We start from the raw sequence: 27,601 nt of genomic DNA, 5'->3' as shown, positions 1-27,601 counted from the left end.
GTGACAGTAGCTGTTTGGCTGAAGGCTGTGGGGAGAGTTAATACCAACAGGGAGCTGCTCTGTGGAACTGTTTGATCCAGTGATCACAGATCAAAGGTTCTGCTCCTGTTTCTCTTATTTCGTCTTAGAAAGTTGGAGGTGGCATGCGGCCGTGGAAACGCGTCTTCACCGTGCTCCGTTCCAATCTGCTCTTCCTCTACAAGGATAAACGAGAGGCGGTCCTTCACGGGGCGGGGGCAGGTCCCAGCCAGGACGAGCACCCCCCGGTCAGCATCCGCGGCTGTCTGATTGACATCGCCTACAGTGAAACCAAACGTAAGCACACCCTGCGGCTCACCACACAGGACTTCTGTGAGTACCTGCTGCAAGCTGAGGACCGGGACGACATGCTGGCCTGGATCAGGGTCATCAGGGAGAACAGCAAGACCGACAATGAGGTTAGACCTCATAGACTTCATACCTGGTTAGTCTTATACAGTTTACACAAACGCACACTGAACTAATTCATCCTTTTCATTTATACCAGGAGATTGGTTTCTCCAGACAAGCTCTCATCAACAAAAAGCTGAACGATTACAGGAAACACAGGTCAGTGTGTTGGATTATATTTAGATAAAGTCTGTCTCTTAGCCTCTGTGTAACCAGGAGCTGCTCTAGGTCCAAGCTCACTTGATCACTTGAACTGTATTTTCAAAAAACCAAGAATAACAAGGCAGCCATCTTTTTTTCCATATAAAACTGAGGAAACTAACCCTAACCCTAAAGAAAGATGCACAGTGTATTCCTGAAGAATAACCTCTAATTGCAGCATATTATATCAGTGTTTTATTTCTGACTGTCTGTGTTTCTGTGTCTCGTTGCAGTCTGACAGGAAACAAGCCGGACTCCTCTCCCAGAGTCCACCGTATGATGCCTCCCTTCCTCCTGGCGAAGACTGACAACACCTCAGTGAACCGCTCCTCCAAACCTGGTGAGTCCAAATATGGCTCTGTTCAGTGCTCACCTACATCTGACAAGCAGTACACTTACACTGCTGTTGCTTTTGACCGTGCTTTCAGCATGCTCGTTGGTCTGTTCATCACTTTGGTTCAGACTGAAATATCTCAGCAGCTTTTGGATGGAAGGTTATTGTGACACTTTGTGCAGACTTTTGTGGTTCACAGAGGATGAAGCTCACTGACTAGAGATACTTTGATGAGGTCAAAATGACCAAATACTTGCAGAAGGACACAGAATAAAAGTGGAGATGAGGTTATGAATGTGACAGGATGTTACACTTTGATGTGTCACAGAAACCTATGAACAAGTTCTATTCTCTGTTATTTATCTATCTGTTATTTGTATGTGACCTTTTTTTGTCCAAATTTCAGTGACAAATGAAACATTAGGAAATGATCTCAACAATTAATAACTAACGAATGGACAATAAAAACATGTCCTCAGATGAAATTAAACACAGTCTATGTCAGCACACAGAAAGTTTCAGTTTTGTGCTCAGTGATCCCTGTGGATGAAATTTCTATCCTGATTTTCTTGTAGCACCCCCCTGTGGTCAGGATGTTCTCTTTTTGTTCTTATTACATTTTAGGTGGTTCACAGAGCTGCCAGCTCCATGTCCACAGAAATATTAATTCTTAGTGTGTGTGTGTGTGTGTGTGTTAGAGGACAACAAGGCACTGTGGGGCATCAACATCATGAAGAAAGTGAAGAAGACTGGCAGTCCCAAGGCTTTTGGTGTGCGACTGGAGGACTGTCAGCCTGCTGTTAACCACAAAGTAAACTACACCGATGATATAACTCACAACACTCAATAACAATCAACTCTACTCTGTCTGTACAACTCCTTCATTTTCCGATTATGTGTTCTGTCAGTTATTTACATGAGATGATTTTTATCCTCTGATATCTCACCTTAATCCCCAACAATATACATGTTAATTTGATGAATTAAGATATCCATCCATCCATTATCTACACCGCTTATCCATCAAGGTTTGTGTGGGGGCTGGAGCCTATCCCATCTGACACTGGGTGAGAGACGGGGTACATCCTGTACAGATTGCCAGTCCATCACAGGGTGAATTAAGATACATTAAGAATAAAAATTCTACCAAGTTTGGCAAAAGTCAGTTTGAAATGAATGTTGCTGTAAAGTAACAGAGGAGTAAAACAGTCTGACCTTTGACCTCTTAGCTTCTTCTGTTAAACATATGATCAGACTGGCTCAGTTCAGATATAAGCAACTTTACTCCCGTTATAAAGAATACAGAGGAGTCAATGAATGCAGCCCAACATCAGCTCTACGAACTACACTGATTTGAACATTTGATAGAGTCATTTTATTTCTCTCTCTTCCTGTCTGACCTCCAACCTCACCCCCCTGCTCTTCATTCTCTCTTTCACTCCTCCCTCCTTACTTCTTGCCACATCCATCTTCCTCCCTCTCTTCCTCTGTACTGACCACACCTGACCTGTGGCCTGGTTCGACCTATTTGCAGTTTGTCCCTCTGATAGTGGAGATGTGCTGTGGTGTGGTGGAGGCCACAGGTCTGGAGTACACTGGCATCTACCGGGTGCCCGGGAACAACGCCATGGTGTCCAATCTTCAGGAGCATCTCAACAAGGGCATGGACATCAACACAGCTGAGGAGGTGCAGACAACTCTACACTGAGCTGACACATGTTTAACTTCATCGCCCAGTTTTTTAAAAGAAATTACTAACAAAGGCTGCAGTTTCACTTGTGTTGGATTATTTGTAAAATTCTGCTCCAGAAATCCTGAACCATCCTGTGTGTGTCTCCACAGAGATGGCAGGACCTGAACGTAATCAGCAGTCTTCTGAAATCCTTCTTCAGAAAACTGCCTGAGCCTCTGTTCACTGATGGTGAGGCCAAGTACAGCATTATCATCATCATCATTATCATCGGTGTATAGAGTTTAATATAAACACAGTGCTGCTAGTGGATCAGTTTGGATCCAATTTTTTTTTTTTTTAATATACAAAAAAAGTCAGCTAAAGACACTGCATATTGTTTCCATGTTTCTACAGCACTGAATCACATGAGAAGGTCACTCATGACACTTTTCATAAAGAGCAGATCTACACTGTAAAAATGAAAAAGTTCAGAAGACTCAAAATTTCAAGGCAACTTTCTGCAGTGGATTTTGGAATTTTCAGGCCAATTCAGACTTTTTTGTTTTGAAATCTTCTGTGAATTTTATCCAAAAGAATGTTTAATCGAAAGCAACTGGACTTAGTTATAGTCTGGAAGACGTTTCACCTCTCATCCAAGAGGCTTCATCAGTTCGTGTTCGCATCTGACCAGGCTGGGACTGAAAGGGACAATATACAATGCCGCCCTTTCATCCCTTCCCAGGAGACTTAACAATTTGGCCTCTAGGAAAAACAACCTTTCACATGTGACTCCAACGACTGTCGTTACAACACAATGGGACACTAACGAAGTTGAAACTATTGGTTTCTACCAACGACTGTCAACCTAACGACTGTCGTTGACACATGGAACACAAAAGAGCCATGACATCATCGCTCTGGTGAAAGCCTCCCCACAGAGGTTAAATACTTGGGTCTCCACACCAAAAAAATCAGTTGGACCAGTCCCAGCCTGGTCAGATGCGAACACGAACTGATGAAGCCTCTTGGATGAGAGGTGAAACGTCTTCCAGACTATAACTAAGTCCAGTTGCTTTCGATTAAACTTTCTTTTGGATAACTATGACCTGGATGAATGAGAATATTCACAGAACTTCTGTGAATTTATAGTTAGATGTAATCAAATATTAGGGTTAGGGTTAATATATATGTTTTTATGTTAGAAAAAGAAGGATTTCCAGGGAATTTTAAGCTGAGTGCAGTGCATGCTGGGAAGTACGTAAAGACTATGGTCTAGACCTGCTCTATATGAAAAATGCCTTGAGATAACCTCTGCTGTGATTTGGCGCTATATAAATAAAATTGAACTGAATTGAATTGAAGTACATGCAAATAAGCTAACAATGTTTCCAAAAACTTAAATTGATGAGTTACATCAACAATCCACTGGACATTTTTTCAACTGAACTCACGATTCTTAGTTCTGCAAGTGATAATTAAATAATCTAAACAAACACGAGTCAGCAGAACTTTCTCTTTTCATAATGAATCACAGATAAAGATTCTAAGTTATCAGGACTCCCTCACTGTCACTGAAACAAGATACAGACTTCATTTGTTGGCACAATTTACATTTTTGACATTAAATGCTGATTTAAGTTTCTAAAGCTGACCAACTCGACTGTCTGACCAAGTCGACGACTGTTATTAATGCTAAAGAATATTAGTTGTACTTTTCACAGTGTAGACTCTTTATAAGATTAATTCCCAACATGGGCAGGGGTGATAACCATGTGGAAATCATACCTGATGGTGAAACAGTGAACTTTTATAAAAAGACCTATCACTGTGTGTTAGTGACACACTCTTTCTCTGTTAACAGACAAATACAATGACTTCATCGATGCCAACCGGATAGAGGACACAGAGGACAGACTGAAGACTATGAAGAAACTTGTACGTGTCAGATGGCAGCTGAGTACTGAGTGATGAATATCTCTGATACAGATTTTCTTTATTTAATTTTAAATCTCATTTCTTACTTCCCCTCCTTTTTCACCCAGATCCACGACCTCCCAGATCACTATTACCACACCCTCAAGTTCCTGGTGGGTCACCTCAGGAGGGTGGCAGATCACTCAGAAAAGAATAAGGTAACCTCACCCCCTCTGATGAGCAGCTAGGCTTTTGTGTTTGACAAACAATAAAAAACAACATTTTGATTTCCACAGCAACAGTTAAACAACACACAACCAGGAAGAGGACAGAAAACAATTCCTGTAAGATAGAGATAACAATAAATAGAAAATGTATCAGTGCAGTTGTGTAAAAATGACTGAGTGATGTGGTTGGATGATGAGGAGAGAGCTGTCAGAGTAACACAGTGGGTCATGTAACACACAGCAGCCAATGTTAGCATGACGTCGTTTTGATCCTGTTTTCAGATGGAGCCTAGAAACCTAGCTCTGGTGTTTGGTCCCACTCTGGTGAGGACGTCAGAGGATAACATGACCGAAATGGTTACTCACATGCCTGACCGCTACAAGATAGTGGAGACACTCATCCTGCATGTAAGAAGCAGCTACTTTCTAATGCAGAGGTCCTGGTGGTGTTGTGTCCTGTGTTAACAGTGTGTACTGACACTGTGCTCTGTTACTTCAACAGTATGACTGGTTCTTCAGTGATGGAGGGCTCGATAAGGAAGAGAAGGTATGTTGTCATGGTGTCTCATGAACACTGCAGCAGAGACTGTCCACATGGCTCTCTGTCTGTCCACACATCTGTCTGTCTGTCTATCCATATGTCCGTCAGTCAGTTTTTTTGCCACTTAAGTTTTATTACATCAGTTTTTTAAAAACATAACAAAACAGTACAACAACAACAATGTTGCCAGGCACTAGTCATCGCCTGACTTGAACCCCACTGAAAATCTCTGGTAGGATTTGAAAAAGGTGGTTGCAGCATGCAAACCCAAGAATATTAGTGAACTGGAGGCTTTTGCCCAGGAGAAATGGGCTAAGATTCCCCAGGAATGCTGTCTGGTTATGCATCATGTTTGCAGCAGGTTACAACAGCAAAAAGGTACTCTACTAAGTACTAAAGATGCTTGTCATGAAGTGGTTGAATAATTTTGAGACAGCAGCAGTCATTAGAAGTGGCATTTTGGGTTGAATTTGGAGAAACCACTTATAATATTAGTTGTGTTGAGCTTTTTAAATTGTTCTTGTTTGATTTGTTTATTGCAAACAGTTGGTAGTTTGTACATTTTGACAATAAACCTAATTTGCAGTGGGGGTTGAATAATTTTGATTGCAACTGTATGCATGATAGTGCGCACAAAAAGAAAGGGAGAGATGAATGACTAATTAAAATCAAAAACTAACCATGTCCTTTATTCCAAGAAATTCTTTGTCCATTTTGTCCATCTTGCAATATGCAGATCATTTTTTAGTATCAGAAGAGAAGTCATCTCATGAGTCTCTTTTAATGATTTTAAGCCAGTTCTCTACTATAGATGGATCTGGTTGCAACCATTTATGGGTAATTGTTTTTTTTTTTTTTTTGCTGCTATAGTTAACATTTTTAAAAGGTATCTATCAGTTCCTGTTATTCCTTCTGGTAGATCAGCCAAATTAAATGTTGTAAATGTCATGGGGATCTGTAGTCCAAGAATATGCTGCATGATTGTCCATGTACTTTTCCAAAAATAATTGTATCTTAAAGCAGCTCCAAAACATTTGGTAATGATTTGCCTCCCCACCTCCACAACTTCTCCAACATGTCTGATTTGTCAATACTGAATATCGTGGAGGGAGTTTCATTAGATCTAACACAAACCTCCACTTGGAAGGATGAAATGATCAGAATATGGCAGTTAAAGGTCAAAGGTCACTGTGACTTTACAAATCATGTTTTTGGCCATAATTCAAAATCTCCATACTGAGAACATTTAACACAAATGTCTGGTAGATAAAATGATGAAGTGATGACACCATAACTCAGGAACAGTGGGGGTGACCCCCAGATATTTCCTTCAATGACTGGTTGGCAGAGGCAAACAACCATAAGTCTGTGATTCTAGTTACAACTGTTTGATCTCAGATATCCTCATATGTATTTTTATTTTGGGCATTTCTGGATGTGTGTATGTTTTATGTGTGTGTGTGTGTGTATGGGTGGGTGGGTGTGAAGGCCCCAGAAGATAAGCGGGACATGCAGCCTGTGCCCAACATTGACCACCTGCTGTCCAACATTGGCAGGCCGGGTATGCCAGGAGAGGCATCAGGTGAGGAGAGGGCTAACTCTAATGTGTGACATTCTCATAGAGACACATGTTCACTGAGGGAGACTTCATTTATGTCTCTAATTAACCAGCAGCCACTTAAGCCCCAGAGGGAAAGTGAGAAGTGGTGACTAATGCTAAATAAAACTCATAATACTGAACTGCTTATAAATCTAATCACACTGTGTATTCCTAATGCTACAACTCAGTTGTCTGGTCCAGTCAGACTCAGCTCAGTGTGTTCTGTTCTACTGGGAACAGTAGAATCTCTATGATTTCTCCAGCTGTTATGTTTCTGCCTCATACTCATGATGTTTCCCACTTTTTCTCAATTTCTTTTTTTTCTGGACCTTTCTGCACTCGTTTTCTCTAGCTGAGACAGTGGATCAGCCTCTTCGGTAGGAACAGGTCTTCTCCTTGTGTTTTTTGTGTTTGGTGTTTCTATTGCACTTGGATTAATTAACCCATTCATTTTCTTTCTATCTGTCCATAACCCCTCAGCCTGGCTGATGTTAAAGCAATTTCTGCAAGTAAAAGCAGAGAAAACAGATGCAGTGCTGGTAGTGTGTGTTGTGATTAGCCAGATATCGCACAGTTGTACCTCTCCTAAGACCACTACTGCCACTTGTTCAGTGATGGCATGGCTCTAATTCACGTTATTCTTTTCTAATAGATTCCACCACCAGTGATTCACTTAAGTCAAAGGTAAGTACAGAATACCTCACCTGTGCGTTCATTCTGAAAATCGATCGAAGTCCAGAGATAACATTGTTTGACTGGGATTTTAACCTTCCAGCATTCTTTGGGCTCCAAGAGAGACATGAACGCCAGGGACTTCCTGCCCAAGTCCATCATCTCTGCTGTTACCCGCAAACGTAAGAAATGCCTCAGTACCTACCTGCCAGGCAGCAGTGCTGACGAGGACTCTGAGCATGAACCAATCAAAGCGAGCAACTATGGGGGAGGAGACGGAGGGGGAGGGGAAGAGAAAGAGGACAGAGGAGACGAGGAGGCAGACAAGAGAGAGCATGTCATTCCTAAAATAGAAAAATGGGATGGAAAAGGAAATGGGGTGAAAGATGGAGAGACGGCTAAGAGAAATGACTCATTGGTGGCAGGAGAAGAGGCTGAAAAGGACGCTGGGGAGGAAACAGGTGATGGCACAAAAAAATTGGAAAGGGAGGGCAGTCAAAGAGCAACCCTGTCTGGTACCCCTCTACGTCCAAACAGTTTTCTCTACTCACACCATCAAATCTCCACATACCCAAGACCCTCACCTGTGATTAATCCACCTTCCTACTTTAGACCTGACAATCTGGCAAGTGGACGCCCCACAGTCCCTTTCTGGATCTCCCCCACCAGGCTTCCCGGTCTGTACCATGCCTGTAGCTTTAAGGGTACCCAGCAGGCAGGCTGGTCCCAACCACCGCTGGTCCGCTACAGGAAGACCAGAGGTGGGAGGACCAGGGCTGTGTCTATGAATCTAGACCTTGAGATGAGCAGGAATGAGGACAGAGTCAGAGGGTGGATAACAGAGAGGGTGGAGGTGATCAGAGTCATTGAGGGAGCACCAGGTCAGCATGGATGTGTTGGGGTTCCTCAGGGATCAGTTGTAGGCCCCAAGTCAATTCAGAAAATAGATCCCATCCCTGGTCTTGCCCAGAGGGCTCCCCCTCTCTCCCCTTCCTCTTCAGGATGGGTAGATCAGAATAGCCCAGGATCCTCCACTGTGGTCCTAAGGAGATCGGCCCTGGAACCACGGGACAAGATGAGAGCATGGCGTCGTCATACAGTGGTAGTTTAAACGTGTTTCATCTACTAATGCAGTACCAAGGATTGTCCATCTAACACTGGATCACCTGTGTCACTGTTTCTAAAGCCAAGTGTCTGTCATGGTATGTGGGAGATCTCTGCTGTCTCAAGACAGGATTGGATTGGATTGGGTTGAAATGGATTGGACTGGATTTGTGATATCGTTGGAGATGCAATCCCATAGTGAAGGAATCCCTTGACACTGTGAGCAGTTGATGAGTTTCATTCCAAAATGAGATCACCACCATTAGAAAAATGTGAAACTTACACTGAAAAGAAGACAGTAATTCTACTGCTTTTGAAGCTAGTCATTTAATCCTTAATTCACAAAACGGCTACATACGTAATTATCCCGTCCTTTTATACTGTTCAAAGATCATTAGGGTTGAATACCAGGAGCTGAGACCCTGGTATTTCCTGGCACCTGCAGGACCACATATGTTAGAACAGGGGTGTCAAACTCAGTTTCATCCCAGGCCACATCAGCATTATGGATGACCTCTAAGGGCCAGTTGTAACTGTAAAACTATATAAATGTATCTTCTCTCTCATATCACATAATTGCTTCTGCATTCAATTATTATTAGTTTGAATGATAATTTAATTAATAACTAGCTTTGAAAGGTAAGTTATCAGGGGTGTGTGGCCGTTGCTTTTTTGCTTTTTTCTCTTTCACCAGTCCAACCAGTCCAGTTCTCTCACCGCATACGGCAGGCTCAGCATCGATAATAAGCCCGACCAACTTGACCTGGGATAATTTCATTTTACTTACGAACTACTCCACCTCACTGAAAATGTCCCTCTACCTTGTTGAGCACTGCCACTGCCTCATAGCAAAGAAGACATACCGGCTTGTCTCCATTAAGCAAAAACATGTATTTGCTTTTACTTTTTTCCCCCAACCCCATCACTGGCTAAATAAAAAAAAATGCTGTAGGAAATTGCTGATATTGAGACACTGCCATCCAGTGGCTAGAAGCTTTCATTCATTCATTCAGGTAACAAAATCAAGATGAATTCAGTCTACTTCTGTAAAGCAGCACAGGATTGTAATTTACAATAATCATACTTTTTGAACGCTCTCGCTCGTGGGCCTTGAGTTTGACACCCCTGAGTTAGAAGGAAGGCACAGTCACACCAGAGAGTGGCCCAGTGAAGTTCATTCCTGAGTCCTGGTAAAGTAGATGGTGCTAGAAGTTTGGTGATGTAGTGTGTATTCACAACATAGTTGGTGCACTATTATAGCTCGCAAGCTAACAGGCTATTCAGGGCCATGTTAGTTCTCAGTTACAGTAGTTCTCTGAGCTAGGTAGCCTGTTAATTAACTGTTAGCTTGATTGCTAACAGGAAGTATGCTCACACAGTGTATAACCATCTGAAAATCCATTCCCTTTCTGTGGAGCATTTTCCTCGTGCAGAGGGTGAAAAAAGTGAGCAGTTTAACACAGCTAACAAAGTCCAACCGCTTCCACTGTCTGGGCTCTGACCCTCCATTCCCTCAAAGCTCAGAATTATTAGGATAAATTACTATTGGTCAGAAGGGCAAAGTAGTTTCTGATTCATTTCACTCCAGTGAGTGAATCCACAGCATTTCCATTCAAATAAATTAAAATTGTTGCAAAATTCAGCAGTTTTAAATGCTGGTGTGTCTGGGTCTTTACAGCAATATGACTTATATTTTTCGCCAGGAGTGGTATCGTTCCCTTTTCATGCTAATATGACAACTTACCATTTACAAAATAAAGCAAAATTTTAATTACAAAATTTTATAAAATATGTGTATGAACACTATGCAGACAGTTCAACCAGCACTACATTCAGATGAGAAATCCTCTGTCTAGAAAGAAAAGTAGTAGCAGTCGATAGCAGAGTGACAACATGCTGCATCTTCCTCACGTCTGCTCTGTGAAGATGGTCAGACTCTCCAGATAACGACTCCAACATAAAACTGGCAATAGAATAATGTGGGAGAAAAAAAAGAGTCAAACCATGGTATGGATGATTGGCTTTGTGTTTTCTCTTCAAAGATGGTCTACGTTCTTCATTTTTATGGTGAGAAATCCAGGGAGTGAAACATTTTCTGGAAGTAATCTTAAACCCCGAAGAACAAGTGTTAAAGCCTCTGGGAGTTTATTGTTTGAAACAATTCCAGTGAAAACTGGTTCATTCAGTGTTTTACAGTGTCAAAGTCCTAGACATATTGGGTTTAACATGTATTTCTAAAACCAGTTTTAGAATAAAAGCCTTGAAGTATAGAGTCAAATTGATGAATGATGATAATAAATAAGGAGTTAAAAATGGGAAAAAGCCATAAGAGACATTTAAAATTCAGCTCCAGAGTCCAGCTGCTGCTGCTCCAGCTAACCTTCACCAGCAAACACCAGAGTCATCCATCACATTTTTCAAAACCAACTAACTGTGCTGTACATATGATGGTGTCTCCCCCCACTGGTTTTCATTAATGATGTCTTTGATTGTGTCCACATGGGCAAGTACCACAGTGCACTAATGCAGCATCAGTTTACTTCTCAGCCCTTTACAAGTTCTTCCAAATCCTCCTGTGGATCAACAGGGAACGTCAGTGATCCATGGGAGCAGAACAGACTGTACCATGTGACCCAGGCTTTACGCCAAAGCTTCCATGGACTAATACAATGCATGCATGGGCTCAGTGGTATATAAAAATATGCAAAGCCTAAGTGTTCAAAACAAGCCCGTTGTACTTTCCTGTGTGTGTGCGCGTATGTCTTTGGAGAGACAGAGATACCAACACCTGTTTCATCAGAGGAACCAGGTGTTTTAGGCAGCTATGTGAAGTCATGCCAAAATTCTCTTTGTTTTTGGGTATGGAGAATGGTTACTCCAGCTGATTAATCATATCAGTGTTATTAAGACAGCTTTGTCATGGGAGCAAATGAAAGTGAGTGAATAACCTCTTTAAATCCAAAACCAGTGTCTTACCTGAATGATATTTTTGCTTTTCCTCTTCACATTTTCAGTGTTTCGCTCCCTACCCACAACCTTTGAGTCTGAAAAAACAAAATGGAGCTGAATCAAACTATAACGCCAACTACTGTTGTCCAACCAGACTCGATGTTGGTCTTCATTATATCTAGATTGAGTCTGTCCTTCTCTCTATTTGTGCCCTAGTGCATATACTTCATGTACATGGGTGACTGTGCGTGGACCAATTTTGTAACAGTTGTACAAAGCCTTGTTAACCTGTGTATATAAATATTATACATAATATATTAAATTATTTGTTTTGGAAATGGCTTTGTATGTATTCCTTTATCTACAGGACACCATGAATGAGTATGAAATTGCATTTGTTTCCTGCAGTCTAACAACAGTCATACTGGGCTGAATGTGGAGAGAGACTGGACCTGGTCCCCTGCACCAAATCAGCTACTGATATCATGAACCCCATCACAGTTTAACAGGAGTTTTTTTGTTGTTGCATTTCACTGAGATAAATCAAGTTCCACACAAACTAATATTAGCTCTAGCTGCTGACAGAAATCCATCAGCATTCCACAGACTTCCACAGAACTCAATGGACTCAGGCTGTAAAATCAACTGTATACCTCTGAGGGAAGAAGTATGTTCACTCTTAGAAAACAACCTTTATCATGTCAGATGTCATCAGGGTTACCTCAGCTTGGTCTTAAGAGAAAGAAAGAAAGCCTGAGAGAACTGGAGGCATGGAGTTTCCCTCACAGAAAAGCCTACTTTCCAGTTGCATTATGGGAAATGAAGGATGAAGCTTTTGTAGGGCTTGATTCATACTAGGGACCAAAATCTCTGCTGCATTGCCTTCGATCCTCTTTCAGCACTGTTTCTGGAGATATGCTTTTAAAATAAGGACATTTTTCCATCATGCCTTCTGACCATCAGGTCATTCCATATCAAATCAGACAAGGTTGTTGGGAGGGGGGCAGTAACACCCCCATCAAGATTAGCATAGCTGCTGTGAAAGTAGAGCCCTTCATGTTCAAAGCCTCAGTTACTGCCACAGATGTCTATTAAAGATAGATTTTTAATTTGAGCTCATTCTTCAGTTTATATATCATTGTTAACAGCAGAGATTTTTCTGTGATTAAATGTAGTTTAGTCAGAGTAAAACAGTCAGCGAGATAGAGCAGCAGAGCAGTGGACACACATGTTCAATAGAAGACTCGGATGGACAATAACAAGACAAAGTCAGTGAACCCTGTGGAATGACCTGGTGTTCTGCATTAACTGGTCATTAAATGTGACCTGACCTTCATCTAAGTCCAACTACAGATAAACACAATGTTAAAACACAGACAGTTATGTCTTTACTGAACACATTCACAGTGCAGGTGGAGAAAGTCAGTGTACCCTTGTATTTAATAAGTGGTTGAACCTCCTTTGGTCGCAGTAACCTCAGTCCAGCTCTTCCAGTCTCCATTGATCATGGTACAACATTCAGGAGGAAATTTGGACTGTTCTTCCTACAGAGCTGCTTCAGCTCAGACACAGTCAGGCTGACAAACTTTAGACCGTAGTGCTGAACAGAGACTGACTGCGACTAACTGACTCTGTTAACTCTTTGAGTTTTATGCTAAGCAACAGTTCTTAATGGTAAGCCCCCGGAGCTGGTTCACATCAGCTGATCATTCTAATGAAAAACTCAAACTCAAAATGTTAAAGCGTTTCTGTAAGTCAGAGTAGCTCTAACACACACCTATGATCTGGTTTCACTGGTTTATTAACTCCTGACTTCACTTGGCTGTTGATGTCGTAGCTGAGGGGTTCACACACTTTTTTCCAATCTACACTATGAATATTTGCATGATGTATCCATAATGTACAGAGCAACACAATGATGTGTTTTACTAGTTCAAACAGACTGTGTTTGTTCATTACTGTAACTTAGATGAAGATCAGACCAGGCTTTAGGACAATTAATACAGAAATACAGAAAATCCTGAAGGGTTCACTTATGTTTTCTTTCCACGATTGATTAAAGGAGACACTGACAAACAACCTGAGATCAGCAGTCAGATGAAATGACGAGTGTTGCCACATAATCCTCTGAGTGCTTACAGTCTGCTCTGTTCCAATGACATTCACACTTAAGACATTCATGAAGCTCGACTTCCTCCACTGGAAAACAGTGTTTCTGACACTGATAAGATTCTGTTTATTCCAAAGACATCAGGCTTATGGTAGTGAAACACCAGAAGAAAGGGAATGAGGTGAAAGCACATTAGGTTTCATTAAGTCAAATAAAGCAATGATATAATCCAGTAACATGTCCTCAGTATGAGAGCTCCTCTCCTGCTCTGATGAGGACATTCTCTGACTCCTGCTGTCCAACACGTGTCAACTGATGACTCCACTTCAATCATGTAAATAAAGATGAATTTGCTGTAGTGATTGAGAGGGTTTCTGGATCCTGAGAGTCACATACATTTGTCTTCAGACGGAGTTCCCTCCCTCCTCCCAGCACACAGAACAAGGGTGGAGGACACCTTCGTGACTTCATATTAGAATCAGTCCTTTATGCTGTAGAAATGTGACTTGTTGCAGTGATAATCACTGTGTTTTCTCAAACTCACTTCACAAAGGTATGCGACTTCTCCTCTGGGCTTTCCTCACCAGGTAAACCAGACCCTGAGCGACAAATGGCCATAGCAGGAAGAGGAGGATGGTCTGACTGGACACGTCAAATGGCCACCAGCTCTCCTCCTGACAGACAGAACAACCTGCTCATTCACAGTGTACAGCTTCCATTTATTCTACAGTTCAAAAACATCTGACAACAGACCAACCTGCAAAAAAATAGATTCAAGCTTTCACTTTCTATTTCAAGAGCTTTTAACCACATCTGACACAATCAGTTTGAAGATCATTGTTTCAACACCAGCACCTGCAGAACAAAAACAAATCTGAATGTTTCTTCTCTCTTACCTGTCGCTGTGAAGCTGTGGCTGCACACTGCAGACAAGGTCTCCACTCTGACCCCTGAGCCTGTCACACAAAGAGCAGCAGTGAGCTCAGAGCACTGAGGGTAGCTTAAGGTTCCTCCTAACAATAAAGTCTGATGCATGTTTTTTTTCCACTCAGGCCCCCTCACACCGTCCTGCTGCCCCAAATACAGAGCACCAAATGTGGATTAATCCACCACTGACAATAGTCCCCAACTAATGACCCATTTCCTCCTGTTTGAGTGACGATGATTAGAAACTACAGTCAGCAGCTGTTTTAGAAATGAATGGGCTTTTTTAAATGAAATTGAAATGAAAGATTCATATGTTCAGGAGGAACCAGTGGGATTAAAGCTGAGATCCACAGACAGAACAGAGAGAAACAGACAAACATACTGTTGGTTTGGGTTTTTTTTTTTAGTTTTGTCAGACTAGGAGAAAACAAGTAGACAACAGACTGTCAAGAAAATAAAACAAAAACACAGATGGAAACATGGGGGCTCCTCAGTTGAAAGACCTATATATAATGTACAGTGTCTTTACTTGTTAGTGTGTAGTGTTCTCAGTTGTTTTGATAAAAGCAGTCCATTTATCCCATTTTCTGGAAAAGGTTGCTCCTCTAGATCGGAGAGAAAGTCATCTTTTCCATTAAACACATTTCCTTCACTTTGTCAATCCATTGGTTAATGCTTGGAGACTCAATTTTATACCAGCATTTTGTTATAACTTTTTTACAAGCCATCAACAGTATTTCACACAGATACCAGTCTTTTTTAATAACCACATTTTCATTTAAAACACAGAAATAGAGGACCATCACATTGTTAGGAACTGTGCATCCCAAGATCTTTGCCACAGTAGTACATACATGACCCCAAAAGGTTTGAATTTTTGGGCATAGCCAAAATATATGGGAATGGTCTGCGTTCATGTTCCCGCACTGCCTCCAGCACTGTTCTTGTGATTGAGAGAATTTGCTTTTTATAGGAGGTGAAATGAAAAAACACGAATCAAGTTCTTCCAGCCAAATATTCTCCACTTCTTTGAACTTGTAGATGAATGCTGTGCATGCCACATAGAACGCCACTCCTCCTCTGATATTTCTATGTTTAGTTCTTTCTCCCATGTTGCTTTACCCCTGTTTCTACCCCCTCTCCCCCTCTCTCTCTCCTTCTTAACCCAACCGGTCGAGGCAGATGGCCGCCCACCCTGAGTCTGGTTCTGCTCGAGGTTTCTGCCTCTTAAAGGAAGTTTTTCCTTGCCACTGTCACCTAGTACTGCTCATGGTGGGATTTGTTGGGTCTCTCTCTGTAAATACCTATTTTAAAGAGTGTGGTCTAGACCTGCTCTATATGAAAAGTGCCTTGAGATGACTGTTGTTGTGATATGACGCTATATAAATAAAATTGAATTGAATTTAATGTATCCTGTGTTGATCCCATTCTGTTTCTGAAGACCTTGATAAATTTTAGATATTATTTTCCTATTCTTTTTATAGGCTTCAGTCAGAGTATCTATCACGGTATTGCCCTCTCTGGACAATGTTGGTTTGATTCTTTTATCGTAAAAATCTCTTATTTGCAGGTAACGGAAAAAATCTTTGATTTCTAGTAACTCACTTAAACCTTTTAAGATCCCTCTGTGAGTTATTGTGCATACAGCTGTGATGCCCCTGTCCCACCATCGCCTGGATCCAGCATCACTGATTCCTGGTTCGAATCTGGGATCTAGAGCAGGCCAAATTAATAATTTGATGTCTCCCTCCATATTGTATTCTTTTACCATCTTGCTCCAGATAGCCAATGTTTGCTTAATAATTTCATTTTTGCTTTGTTGAGCCAATTTGTTTCCTATGTCCCCTAATATTACCTGAATCTGGAAACTTTCCATCTTGGCCTCTATGTCTTTCCATCTTGCCTGATATAGAGGGCAGCATGTAGAAACCAGGAATTTTATTTGAGCTGCGTAAAAGTATTGTTTCAGATTAGGCAAGGACAGCCCCCCCTCTTCTTTTGGTGGTTGAAGTGTCTTATACCTGACCCTCAGTCTCTTTCCGGCCCAGATAAATCTAGATATAAGTTTATCCCAGTGTCTGAATTGTGTTTCTGGAATAATCTGTGGGATGGATTGGAAAAGATACAACAGTCTCGGTACCACATTCATTTTTATTATCTCGATTCGTGTCTCAAAGTCCATGTTAAAAGCAGACCACTGCCCGATATCTGTCTTGATATTATTGTTAATGTTTTTATAATTAATTTCAAATGTTTTAATGTGGTCTTTTGCCACTACCACATCCAGGTATTTAATTACTTTGGAATTCCATTTTATTTTATATTTTTCTCTGATTTCTCGGCCTGGGAGATAATTCAGTGAAAGAATTTGTGTTTTTGCTATGTTTAATTTATAGCCTGAGTATTTACCATAATCTTCTAATATCGACAGATTAGGAAGACCCAGATTAGGAGATGTCCTATCGGGGTCTTGAAGAGCCACAATAACATCATCAGCGAAGAGCCCTATCTGATGCTCGTGCTGTCTTATATGGATTCCTTTTAGGTTGTTACTTTGTCTGATCAATTGTGCCAGCGGCTCAATAAATATAGCAAACAAGGTAGGGCTAAAACAACACCCTTGAAGAGTTCCTCTCTGTAACATAAATCTGTCAGTTAGATGTCCATTAATTTTTATCCTCGCTGTTGGTTCTTGGTAGAGGCCTTGGATACATTGTATGATTTGTTTATGAATCCCTAGTTTTCCCAAAACCTGATAGAGAAACCTCCAATTGACACAGTCAAAGGCCTTTTCTGCATCGAGGCTCACTAGTACTGCTCTCAGGCCCTGTCTTTGGATCTGATCTATCATGTGGAGAATACGACTGATGTTATCCTGAGTCTGCCTGCCTGTAATAAAACCTGACTGATCTTCATCTATCAAGTCAGACATAAAATTTTCGAATCTTTTTGAAATTATTGAGGTAAAAATCTTATAATCCACATTTAGGACTGAAATAGGTCTATAGGATTCACAAAGTTCTTTATTTTTACCTTACTTTGGAATAACTGAAATTATGGCCTCTTTCCAAGAGGGGGGCAGTTTGCCCTATGTCAGAGTCTGATTGAAGGAATTCAGAAGTAGTGGGGTTAATTCCTCCCTAAATGTTTTATACCACTCACTGGGGAATCCGTCATTACCTGGTGTTTTGTTTGATTTTAATCTACTAATTGCAGCATCTAGTTCTTTTTTCATGATGCTGGAAATTATTTTTTTATTTTGTTCTTTTCCAATAGCAGGCAAGTCCAAAGAATCAAGGAATTCTTTCATTTCACACTCTCTTTTTGTTGTGGGTTGAGTGTACAAGTTTTCATAGTAATCTTTAAAAACCCTTTCTATTTCTTCAGGCTCAAATAGTAATTGTTTCGTTACAGGGTCTTTAAGCTTATGTATTGTGTGAAGAGTTTGTTGGACCTTAAGTCTTCTTGCCAAATATTTAGTTGCTTTAGATCCAGATTCATAGTAGGTCTGTTTAGTGAATCTTAGTTTTTTCTCGACCTCTTGACTTAGGAGGTCATCTATCTGCTGTCTCACATTGATTATTTGTTGTAAAGTCGGATCATCTTTTTTATTTTTATTTTTATGTTGCTGTTCCAGTATTATTAATTGTTTAACCAATTTCTTATAGTCTTCCTCTCTAATCTTTTTTTGGTAAGCTGCCCGCGCTATTAATCTCCCTCTTATTACAGTGTGTCCCAAAATATGGTAGGATCCACTGGGCTGTCTAAGTTGTCCTCTATGCAGCATTTAATTTCTTTCTTAACCTCCTCCTTTGTTTTCTGGTTATTCAGCATACCGACATTTAATCTCCATAGTGTATTTTTATTTCTCCTAGTTAGGTGGATATTGAGGTAGGTAATACTGTGATCAGATAAATCAGTTACCCCTATTTTACATTCTTCTACTCTATATCTGTCTATTGTGTTCATAAAAAAATAGTCTATTCTGAAGTACACTGAGTGTGGAGCAGAATAATGCGTGTAGTCCTTCTCTAACGGATGGAGCGCTCTCCAGAGATCGAACATCACCAATTCAGCTAAAGAGGTGCTGACAAGTTTCGATAGATGAGTCTTAGTTCTCTTGTTATTAGCTGTGCTCCAGTTTAGCATTCAAAATCATATTGAAATCCCAGACACATATTAGAATTCCTTCATTTTCCTGGGCTATGATCTCAAACAGTAATTTCAAAAACGTTCTATCAGAGTTTGGTGGCACATAGACATTGACCAAAGTAACTAAATTATTATCCAGTTTCCCTTTTGCTATTACATATCTCCCTTCTTTGTCATTTATTTCTTTGATGAGTTCAAAATTGACAGAGTTGGAAATTAATATGGCGACTCCTCTCTTAGGACCTTTCTTAAATGAACTGAAAAAGGTATTTTTACATCCAAATTTCCTCAGTTTATCATGTTCTTCCTGAGTTAGATGTGTTTCTTGTAAATATATCACTTGAATTTTTTCTTTCCTAATTTTTGCCATTACTTTTCCTCTTTTAATTACATTGTTTAAGCCATTCACATTTAAGGATGCTATTCTCACGTTGTTACTCCGCATCACTTATAAGAATAAAGACAAAAAAAAACATCAGTAGCCCCAATAACAATGCCAAAACGGTGGCATGGAACAAACAGATCAGATATAACAGGTGAACTTCCAAACAGTTGAGGAACTTTCCGTTCTCCCACGATCTGATCCCGTTGGTGGATCTAGGGAAAACCCCCTTAGATAAAGAGGGGCCTAACTTAGAAATGACAGGACCTACGGTGAGGGTTATAGTCATTCTAAATGAGTCCAACGTAAGAACTTAGAAAAGAAAATTAAGTAACCCAGACCTCCGACAGTCGCTTTTCTTTTAGCATAGGAATAGCAGTGTAACCATTATTCTGCCAACTAAAAACACAGGTTATATCAGAACATTCCTACCGGTTTTCCTTCATTATATATAATCACTGATCTTTAGTCAAAGAATCCTCGGAACTCCTGCAGCTTTTCCTTGGCTCGTGCAGCTGCTGTTGAGTAGCTCCTCCGGGATCTCTCATTGCGCTGCCACTCCATTGCTGAGCGGAGCCGTGACTCCAGCCCGGCCGCCGCCGCAGTCGCCGGTGTCTTCTCTGCAAGTCCGCGTCTCTCCGGTTCCTGCTTAACCTCCCCAGCGCTGTTGTAGACTCGAGTTCCCGTCTCCCAATGGATCCTCATCCTGGTGAATGGCGTCTGGAACCGGACGCCTTTCTCCTTCAAGATTCTTTTAGCAGTGTTATACTCCTTTCTCTTTTGCACAACCTCTGTCGCGTAATCGTGATCGAATGACAGGACTTTATTCTCCAGCCGTATTTTCTTTCTCCATGCCTCTCTCAGGACTCTCTCTTTAGTAGAGAATTCCAGATAGTCCACAATGATGGGTCTCGGCTGGGCTCCGTCTGCAGGTTTCTGTGCAAGTGACTGATGCGCTCTTTGGAGTTCACGTCTGAACAGGTCTTGAACAAACTTGGCCGCAGACTCGCCCTCTGCTCCCTCTGTAACTCCGTAGATACAGAGATTATTTCTCCTCGATCTGGATTCCAGATCAGTTAACTTATCTTGCAGGGCTTTTTGTTCTCGCAGTGAGGTGATAAGAGCGTTGTTAGCCTCCTGTGCCCAATGTTCCAGCTTTTCAATCCGCGACTCAGCCTCGTTGATCTTGCCGCTCTGTAGTTGCTGCCCAGTGGCGACTTTAGCAAGTTGTTGGTTTATATCCTGTTTGAAATCACTTTAAGTCTTTTTTCACGTTGCTCCTCGGCGTTTCACCAAATGAGCGAAGGGCATCTTTTATTTCTGTTTTTAAATCCCTTATCTCCTTGCTGATAATTTCAAGATCTGACCTCATGTCCGCCTCATTTGCAGTGAGGTGTGTTGTGTCATGGCCGCCGTCTTCCTCCATTTCACGGTTAGCTAGCGGTTCCTCTATTTCGTCTGTCATCGTGTTTTTAGTCTGAACGAGTCAAGTTTTCCTTCCCATTCCAGCTTTTCCCCGGGTCACATTACAGTCGGTGTGATTTCTAGCTTTAGTTATTCGAGTTTTCAGGGAGTTTTACACTTGACTATCGAGAGCTCTGATGCCACGCAGCCTACCACTCCATGTCCAAACCTGGAAGTCTGTTGGTTTGGGTTTTACTGGGATTTGTTGACAGAAGCATACAGGCTGATGCTGATGTTGTTGACACAGGCATCATGCTTTTCTGACATTTTCAATCTCCCTTTTTACCTCTGCACTCTTCTACTCAAACATCAACTAAAACACAACAGCAAAAATCAACTGATAGTGAATTTCAGCCTCAGTGTCTGACTGCATCAAACATACCACAGTGTATCTGCAGGAGGACAATAGTTCTGCTGATTAACACCCATTACTTAGTTCAGTTTCAGTTCTGCAGCTCTGAGCTCTTTCAAGTGAACACTTACACTAACATTTGCTAGTCTTTTGAAGTTTAAAGGCAAAATCCATGTTTACGCAGGCGAGCTGAACTTTTAGTTTCTACAATAACGCTTTAATATAGCAGAGGTAAAAATTGATCTTCTACATTACTACTACACATGAAATTCACCATTTTTGTATCAGCACAGACTAATCATATAAGTGCTTACATGTGTGGCAGCAAGCCTCTCCACCACCTCCAGCCTGTCCATCACACTCCTCATGTCCTCTCTGAGCCTCTGTAGGGCTACGATGATCTGCTGCTGCAGCTGGGTGTCATGGAGCCTCTCTGGTGCTCCTTCAGAACCGTCCCCTCCTCCTCTCCCGGCCCCACCACCACCACTACCTGGGGCCCCCCACCTTGGGCTGCCCTGAGGAACACCACCTGCAGAGAACAGTACAGTCCTGACCTATGAGCTGAGTGTGGAGGTGTATGTTGTGTGAAATGAAGCTCTGCTGGAGGTTGTGGTGGTAGCAGCTTACGTTCTCTCCAGCTGTGGTAGGAACCTTCCCGCCGGCCGTCTCTCCTCCTGCTGACTGGACCCTGACCTTTCCCATCCTCAGCTCCCTCTCCACCTTGACCTGCTCCTACCTGTCGGGCCTCCAGATGGAGAGATGACTCAGAGGACATGTGGCCATTCTGAAAACCATTGGACTTGACTACTGGAATCTGTGAACAGAAATTGATCTTTGAAATAGTCTAATTTGCATGTACTGAAACTCTCCATTACACTTTTCATTCTTTGCTTTTAACTTCCTGTTCACTGAAATAGTTATTGTGCTGTCTGATATCTTGCTGTAGAGTTAACCTGCTCTGTATGTTACCAGTGTCTCCAGTGCTACATCCAGCCTTTTGAGGATGTGAGTGAGTAGTGAGTCCTACCTTGATATGACAGAGCTGCTCCACAGAATCCACAGAATCACAGAAGATCTCGCTCTCTGAGTCACTGGTCAACACTAAGCCCTCACTCACTCCAGAGTCTGTGGCAGCAAACATGTGGAATGTGAGAGATTCACATGTGCACTGGTTAGATTTCACAGTGTCATCTATCTGGAAATAGGATCACTGTAGGATCTGTACACTTAACAGCAGCTCATATGGCTGTGACTGCTTCTCCCTGCTCCACCTGAAAGACAACTCTAACTTCCTCACTTCAGTAGAGTTCAGAGACTCTGCCGTGTTCTGGTGGCGCACGGCAGTCCAACACCTTACTGAGACGATTTAAGTTGGTTTTCCTTTAATCTGCCGTCTGACTGTATGTCCAAGTTTAAATACAGGAACATCTGTGACAGAGGTTCATGCCAAGGTCCCTGTTTGTCTACTCTGTGATGCTCTCGGGCTTCTCTTCTGTTTTCTCCACACAAGCCTACATGCTGCCTCTGATTCTGACCTGAAGAACTGGAGATGGAGTAGTCAAACAGCAAAGACTTGATGTGGCCTCTCAGGCCTGAGCCACGTCAGTCCTGAGGTCCATCTCTCCAAACCAACCCCGCCTCTGAACCAAAGACCACAGCAGAGAGCCAGAGTCTCTCTGTCTCTCTCCTGTATGAGGTCCACCTCAACTAACCCCTCCACCTGCTGTGGTTACGTGGGTAACCAACCTAAACTTCACCATTTTATCAGTGCCAGATTACCAGTTACCTGTTTCACAAACACTCACATTAAATGCTGCCCCCACCAGCTTAAGACTCTACCTGCCTGAACACTCCCTTCACACCTGTTTCACTTTCTGACAACAAAAAGATACTGTAAACGAGAACAACTTCACTGATGAATACAGTCACAATCATTAAATCCATTAAATCTTCTGCCTGTTTCACTTCTAACTACTGTCATTTCTGGACTATTGAGCGCACCTGACCATAAGCCACACCCACTAAACTTAAAAAGCAAAAAAAAAGAGAAAAAAGTACATATACAGGCCGCACTTGTCTATAAGCTGCAGGTGTCTAAACGTTTTTTGCGGCATGAAGCTCGTTAGCCCGTAAAAATCTATAAATTAGCCGCATCATTGTTTAAGCCGCAAGTTTCAAAGCGTGTGAAAAAAGTAGCGGCTTATAGTCCGGAAATTACGGTACATGTTGGCAGTAATCTTTACAAAATCCACCAGGAAACACCAACATGTGCATTTTAAAACATGGACAGCTTGGAGTAGGCACAATCTCAGACAAGATGAGAGATGTGAAGAGGAGCTGAACTCGTTACATACCATTAGGGATGGTGGTGGGCATGAGGTCTATAACCTCAGCCAGGCTGAACTCCTGATCTGGATCTTCTGGAAGACAATAATCTTTGTCTTGGCCCTCCTGCTCTTCATCCTCACTCTTGATGTCTGTTGGCCTGCCAGCATGCTCACTGCCTTTAAGACCTGCAGTAACAGACACACACTCCTCTGTGATATTCACACTAATCATCATCCATACATTTCGGCAATGGAAACTGAACAGACACTCACCGCAGGTTAGTAAAACCTTGACTGACTGTTTGAGACAGATGTCACTTCATTTTAAATTTTAATAATGAGAAAACAGACAATCTAATCCCAGAGATATTCAAAATATTGCACTTAGTTCCTCTCAAGAGAAATGAAACAGTTGTGTAACAAAAAGAAAAAACACAGCAAAAGAGTGAAGCTCACTCGCTGGCTACCTATACGCAGCCGGCCAGTGATGGTGAGAAGTGGGTGTGAATGTTGGCTTATCTGTTTCAGAAAGGTCAGAAACAGACACCTAGTCGACCATCTGAGAGGTGTGGGAGAAGGATTCAGAAGCTATCGGACCATTCATGCAGTTCAGACAGAGTATAAAGCCTGCTCCTCCCTGCTAGAAGAAAATCAAAAATAACACTGATGTATGTGGAATGCATTAGTGTTGAGGCTCCCCACAGGTAATCTGCTGATCAGAGGTGGAGAGCACAGACATCAGTGCCCCCTCGAGCGGCTGGGTTAGGGTCTGGTTAAAGGCTGGTCACTGACCTTCTCTGAGTATGAGCAGTGACCCCGGAGGTCGCGGCATATCATCAATCACCAGGTAGAGAGGCTCGAAGTGGTGGAAGAGAGAGGCAGTCTTCTCATTCATGGGCATAGTGTCAATGACCTGCAGATCAGTGGAAACCTTTATTGATGACTGCTAATTACAGTGCGTCTGTGTTCATCTGGCCGTGTCTCTTCAGACTATACAACATGAGAAATATCAGCCTCTCCCGTCAGCCCATGGAGAAACTCTGATGTACACTGCTTTATTCAGTATTTCTACTGGTTTTAATCAGCAGGTCTGTGTGCTTTGGAGAGGGTTAGACCTCTGTGGATAATTCAGCTCCTGGTGAAAACCTCCTGAACTATGAACACTGAAGGAATCCTGACCTAGAGATAAAGCAATGAAAACATCCCACACTAATTCATGTCATCGTCAACCCCACCCTGCTACTTTTCTCATCCAGCTAGACATTGTACACACTAATGGAAAACCCTGATCACCAATCCCTGCATCATGGCTTTCTCAGTCTGGACTGCTCTGGTTTGTGGTTCCCTGATACTGGAAAGAGTTCCCAAATCTGTGTCTTCAACAATCTCTGAGGACTCCTCTCTTCTGAGAGCACCTCCTCTCCTGACACCTCTAACACCCTAACATGATAAACTAACACAGACTGTCAACTTTTCCATCTGATCTCCTGCTCTTTGTCTCAGTTTTTACTTCAGGGTCTACTGTTACTTACGATGCTGGACTGAAATAAATCTGTCATGTACCTCCTGAGCTACTTTCTTCATCTCGTCCACATACGCTGTCATGGCGCTCTCACTGCTCATCTGTCCCAGGCGGCTCCAGGCATCCCTAACACATACACAAGTGCAACCAGTCAAACGGTGGTCTGTCATTACACAACATTATCAGCATCATTAAACCACTGTACTTTTGGCTGTGTAACATATTCTACTACTGTTATATGCTATTTGAATTTTCAGCCATTGGCTTTTTAATGAAAAATCAGTTTGCTGAACATGCCTTTTGAATGAAATTGGCACTTTGATGTTCTTCCATATTTATACATGTTGTCCTGATGTCACGTTTCTACCTTTTCAGGGTGAACAAATAAATGTTCCTGCCAAGACGACATCACACAAAAACACAGGGAAGTGAGGGAAACATTGACAGCACAGCACATAGTGATACAAAGACCATACCAAAATGTGTAATTAATGTGTAGTTACCTGTAATGTCCCTAGGGTCTGATCTGCAGTGTAGTGGTGAGTGTTTCCTCTCACATCCTGACCTCACTGTCTGCCTCAGTCTGATCAAACCCTCGGAGGGTTCCCTGATATCCCTTTTCTGAATTTCACTCATCAATCACAGTCCTCCACTGAGCTAAAGCAGACAGATCCTTACACTTCCCTTCTACTGATCATGTTAGATGATGCTCTAAATCAGAGGTTCTCCAACTGTGAGGCACACCCCCCCACGAGGGTGCAGGCGAGTTGGGGGGAGTTGTGAGGGGGTTGAAGTGGTGAAGATAATTTAAAACAATTAGAGACAGCCTGCTGCAATCAGCTTCAAAACTGGCTCTCCTTCTCAAAATAAAAACTCAAACACTGACACTCATCATTAGCTTAAATTCATACCCTTCACATCTGTTTCTGTATCATACACTCAGCTCTTAGCTCAGAATACAAAACCTATTTTGCTGTTCCTTAAGAACCAAGTGATCTTTGCTGCAAACTTTAAAGAAGAGTCCTTAATGATGCTGACATGATGTCCTGACACATGAACCTCACACCAAAGTCCATGCAAAATCTAGCAAACTTAAAGGTTAGATTTCTGAATGGTTATATGACAGACAGTATAAACTGTAAACTGAAGACCACTTATTAGAGCAACTGAATACCTAGTGTGTCTGCGAATAAAACAGTAACCTAACTGTTAAGTGTAGAGTGATTTACAAGCACACACTCATACACACCATTTGTAGCGACCCACTGGGTCCCAGAAACCAGGTCGGGGCACTGTACAGGGTCCACACATTGCCTGTTTGTACAGACTGTAGAAACGCAGCATCACCTCATAGGATGGCCGGTAGGAGCCTGTCAGATAACACACATGCATCAAGTTAACTTACACTAAGTTACACAGTTCAATCTTACAAAGACAGAGTTTAGTGGATCTTCTCTACAGTCTAACCAAGAAACAAACCCTTGGTCACATTGTGTGCCAAAACGTCACTGCTGTAAAATGCTATGTACCATTTTTGGGGAGGTTATGGATGACATCCACAGCAGCCTGAAAGCGTTTCTGGTGATCAACCACAGGCTCTGCCATCGCTGGGACTGGCATGACACTCCTTAAATGTACCAGGATGGAAACAGATGGAGCTGAAAGAGCGCACAAATACAGACACAGAGAGGAAAGTCACATGAAGATCCTGCTGCTTTCTAAACCTGGCTATCAACAGTATCTACAGTTTGTCTTTAATGTTTCAGTGAAACTGGATCTCTATAAACTAATACAAACTTATTAAAATGTGCAACACCAAAATAACTTATTGCTCAAGTATTCTTGCCTTTAAAGTCTAGATTTGGTAGCTATTACTTCAAGTTGTCACTGAACCACCTGATGACACCCCCCACCCCCCACCACCCCACACCACACACACCACACACTGTCTTGAGGACAGCCTGTTAAAAGCACCAACAGCTGTGTAATAATCTTTTGATTTTTTAGGAATGATCTTAATGTACTTTAAGGGAAATGTCCACACAGCCCTCCTCTGGTACCCGTAGTGTTCACTGGTCACCAAGCAGTAGTCTGACCCACCACATGCAGATATACTTTTTCAGAGATCACAATCAAATAAAACATGTAAATACAACAGAGGACGGTGTTGTATAGGCACAGTGAGACAGTGCTCACACCGTCCAACACTGTGTGTTTCAGTTCAGGAGGGTCTAGGGATCAGGCTGGTCCACAGCTCACAGGGCCTTACAGTCTAAGTTCTCTCACTAACTACAGTCCTGCTGTCTAATGAACTGACAGTAGACACAGAAAACACAATATAATGCTGCATATTCATACCCACAAACATCCTATCGCTAAATTTATTTTCTATTTGATAATACCAAGAAACGAGACAGCGAAATGCAGCAAACGGGAGCTAGCTGAGCTAGCTAACTAGCTTGCTAACCTGTCTTCAGTGTGTGTGGGGTCCGCCACCTGCTATGAGAGGCAGCATGTGCCCAACCCAAAGACCCCTCACTGCCCGCTGACAGGAGCACACACTGAGCTGCCCCCTGTTTTTGGCTCTACTCCGACGATACAGTTTATCTACGAACCTCTAACTGTACCGGGGCTGACCTATCCTCTCCGGTTGCTCCTAAATGTGTAGTGCCTCTTCCGTATCATGTCAAATGACACGTACAAGACCACACCCACTCGATCA

General features: G+C 42.1%; 2 protein-coding genes across 6 annotated transcripts in view; one reads left to right on the top strand and one right to left on the bottom strand.

The window, feature by feature from the left end:
- Window positions 1–10,350, top strand: part of LOC108876758 (rho GTPase-activating protein 23-like) — a 24,931-nt gene extending 14,581 nt beyond the window's left edge. The window contains 13 exon segments of the mRNA XM_051069057.1: window positions 129–437; window positions 527–588; window positions 864–970; window positions 1,663–1,775; window positions 2,499–2,651; window positions 2,807–2,885; window positions 4,498–4,571; window positions 4,679–4,768; window positions 5,060–5,185; window positions 5,280–5,324; window positions 6,807–6,900; window positions 7,571–7,602; window positions 7,694–10,350. Of these exon segments, the coding sequence (XP_050925014.1) occupies window positions 129–437; window positions 527–588; window positions 864–970; window positions 1,663–1,775; window positions 2,499–2,651; window positions 2,807–2,885; window positions 4,498–4,571; window positions 4,679–4,768; window positions 5,060–5,185; window positions 5,280–5,324; window positions 6,807–6,900; window positions 7,571–7,602; window positions 7,694–8,701 (2,292 nt within the window). The 3' untranslated portion in view covers window positions 8,702–10,350.
- Window positions 8,498–27,601, bottom strand: acbd4 (acyl-CoA binding domain containing 4). 5 transcript variants are annotated; one of them, XR_007812402.1, is made up of 13 exons: window positions 27,495–27,601; window positions 26,409–26,537; window positions 26,129–26,249; window positions 24,921–25,005; window positions 24,150–24,270; window positions 23,385–23,543; window positions 22,058–22,155; window positions 21,658–21,844; window positions 21,345–21,559; window positions 14,650–14,709; window positions 14,298–14,427; window positions 11,671–11,738; window positions 8,498–8,647 (listed from the first exon to the last, which is right to left on the bottom strand). XR_007812402.1 is itself a non-coding variant. In XM_018666468.2 (12 exons), the coding sequence occupies exons 2-11, from the start codon at window positions 26,497–26,499 to the stop codon at window positions 14,299–14,301; spliced, it is 1,266 nt and encodes a 421-aa protein (XP_018521984.1). In that variant the 5' UTR covers window positions 26,500–26,537; window positions 27,495–27,601; the 3' UTR covers window positions 10,823–11,738; window position 14,298. The 5 variants fall into 5 exon arrangements, 3 of the variants coding, with proteins under 3 accessions (XP_018521984.1, XP_018521985.1, XP_018521983.1); XR_007812401.1 differs by lacking the exon at window positions 8,498–8,647 and adding an exon at window positions 10,823–11,267; XM_018666468.2 differs by lacking the exon at window positions 8,498–8,647 and having other exon boundaries at window positions 10,823–11,738.

The sequence above is a fragment of the Lates calcarifer genome, unplaced genomic scaffold (assembly GCF_001640805.2).
Source record: "Lates calcarifer isolate ASB-BC8 unplaced genomic scaffold, TLL_Latcal_v3 _unitig_5775_quiver_708, whole genome shotgun sequence".
Taxonomy (NCBI): Eukaryota; Metazoa; Chordata; class Actinopteri; family Centropomidae; genus Lates; species Lates calcarifer.
Note: the sequence above shows the minus strand (reverse complement) of the source record. Positions and strands in the feature narration are given on the sequence as shown.

Excerpts from the sequence above, each read along its gene's own strand:
- acbd4 (XM_018666468.2), bottom strand. The coding sequence starts at position 26,499 with ATGCCAGTCCCAGCGATGGCAGAGCCTGTGGTTGATCACCAGAAACGC. Across the intron at positions 26,250-26,408 it reads CCATAACCTCCCCAAAAATG|GCTCCTACCGGCCATCCTAT; the intron begins GTACATAGCATT and ends GTTATCTGACAG. Across the intron at positions 21,845-22,057 it reads AGCAGCTCTGTCATATCAAG|ATTCCAGTAGTCAAGTCCAA; the intron begins GTAGGACTCACT and ends TTCTGTTCACAG.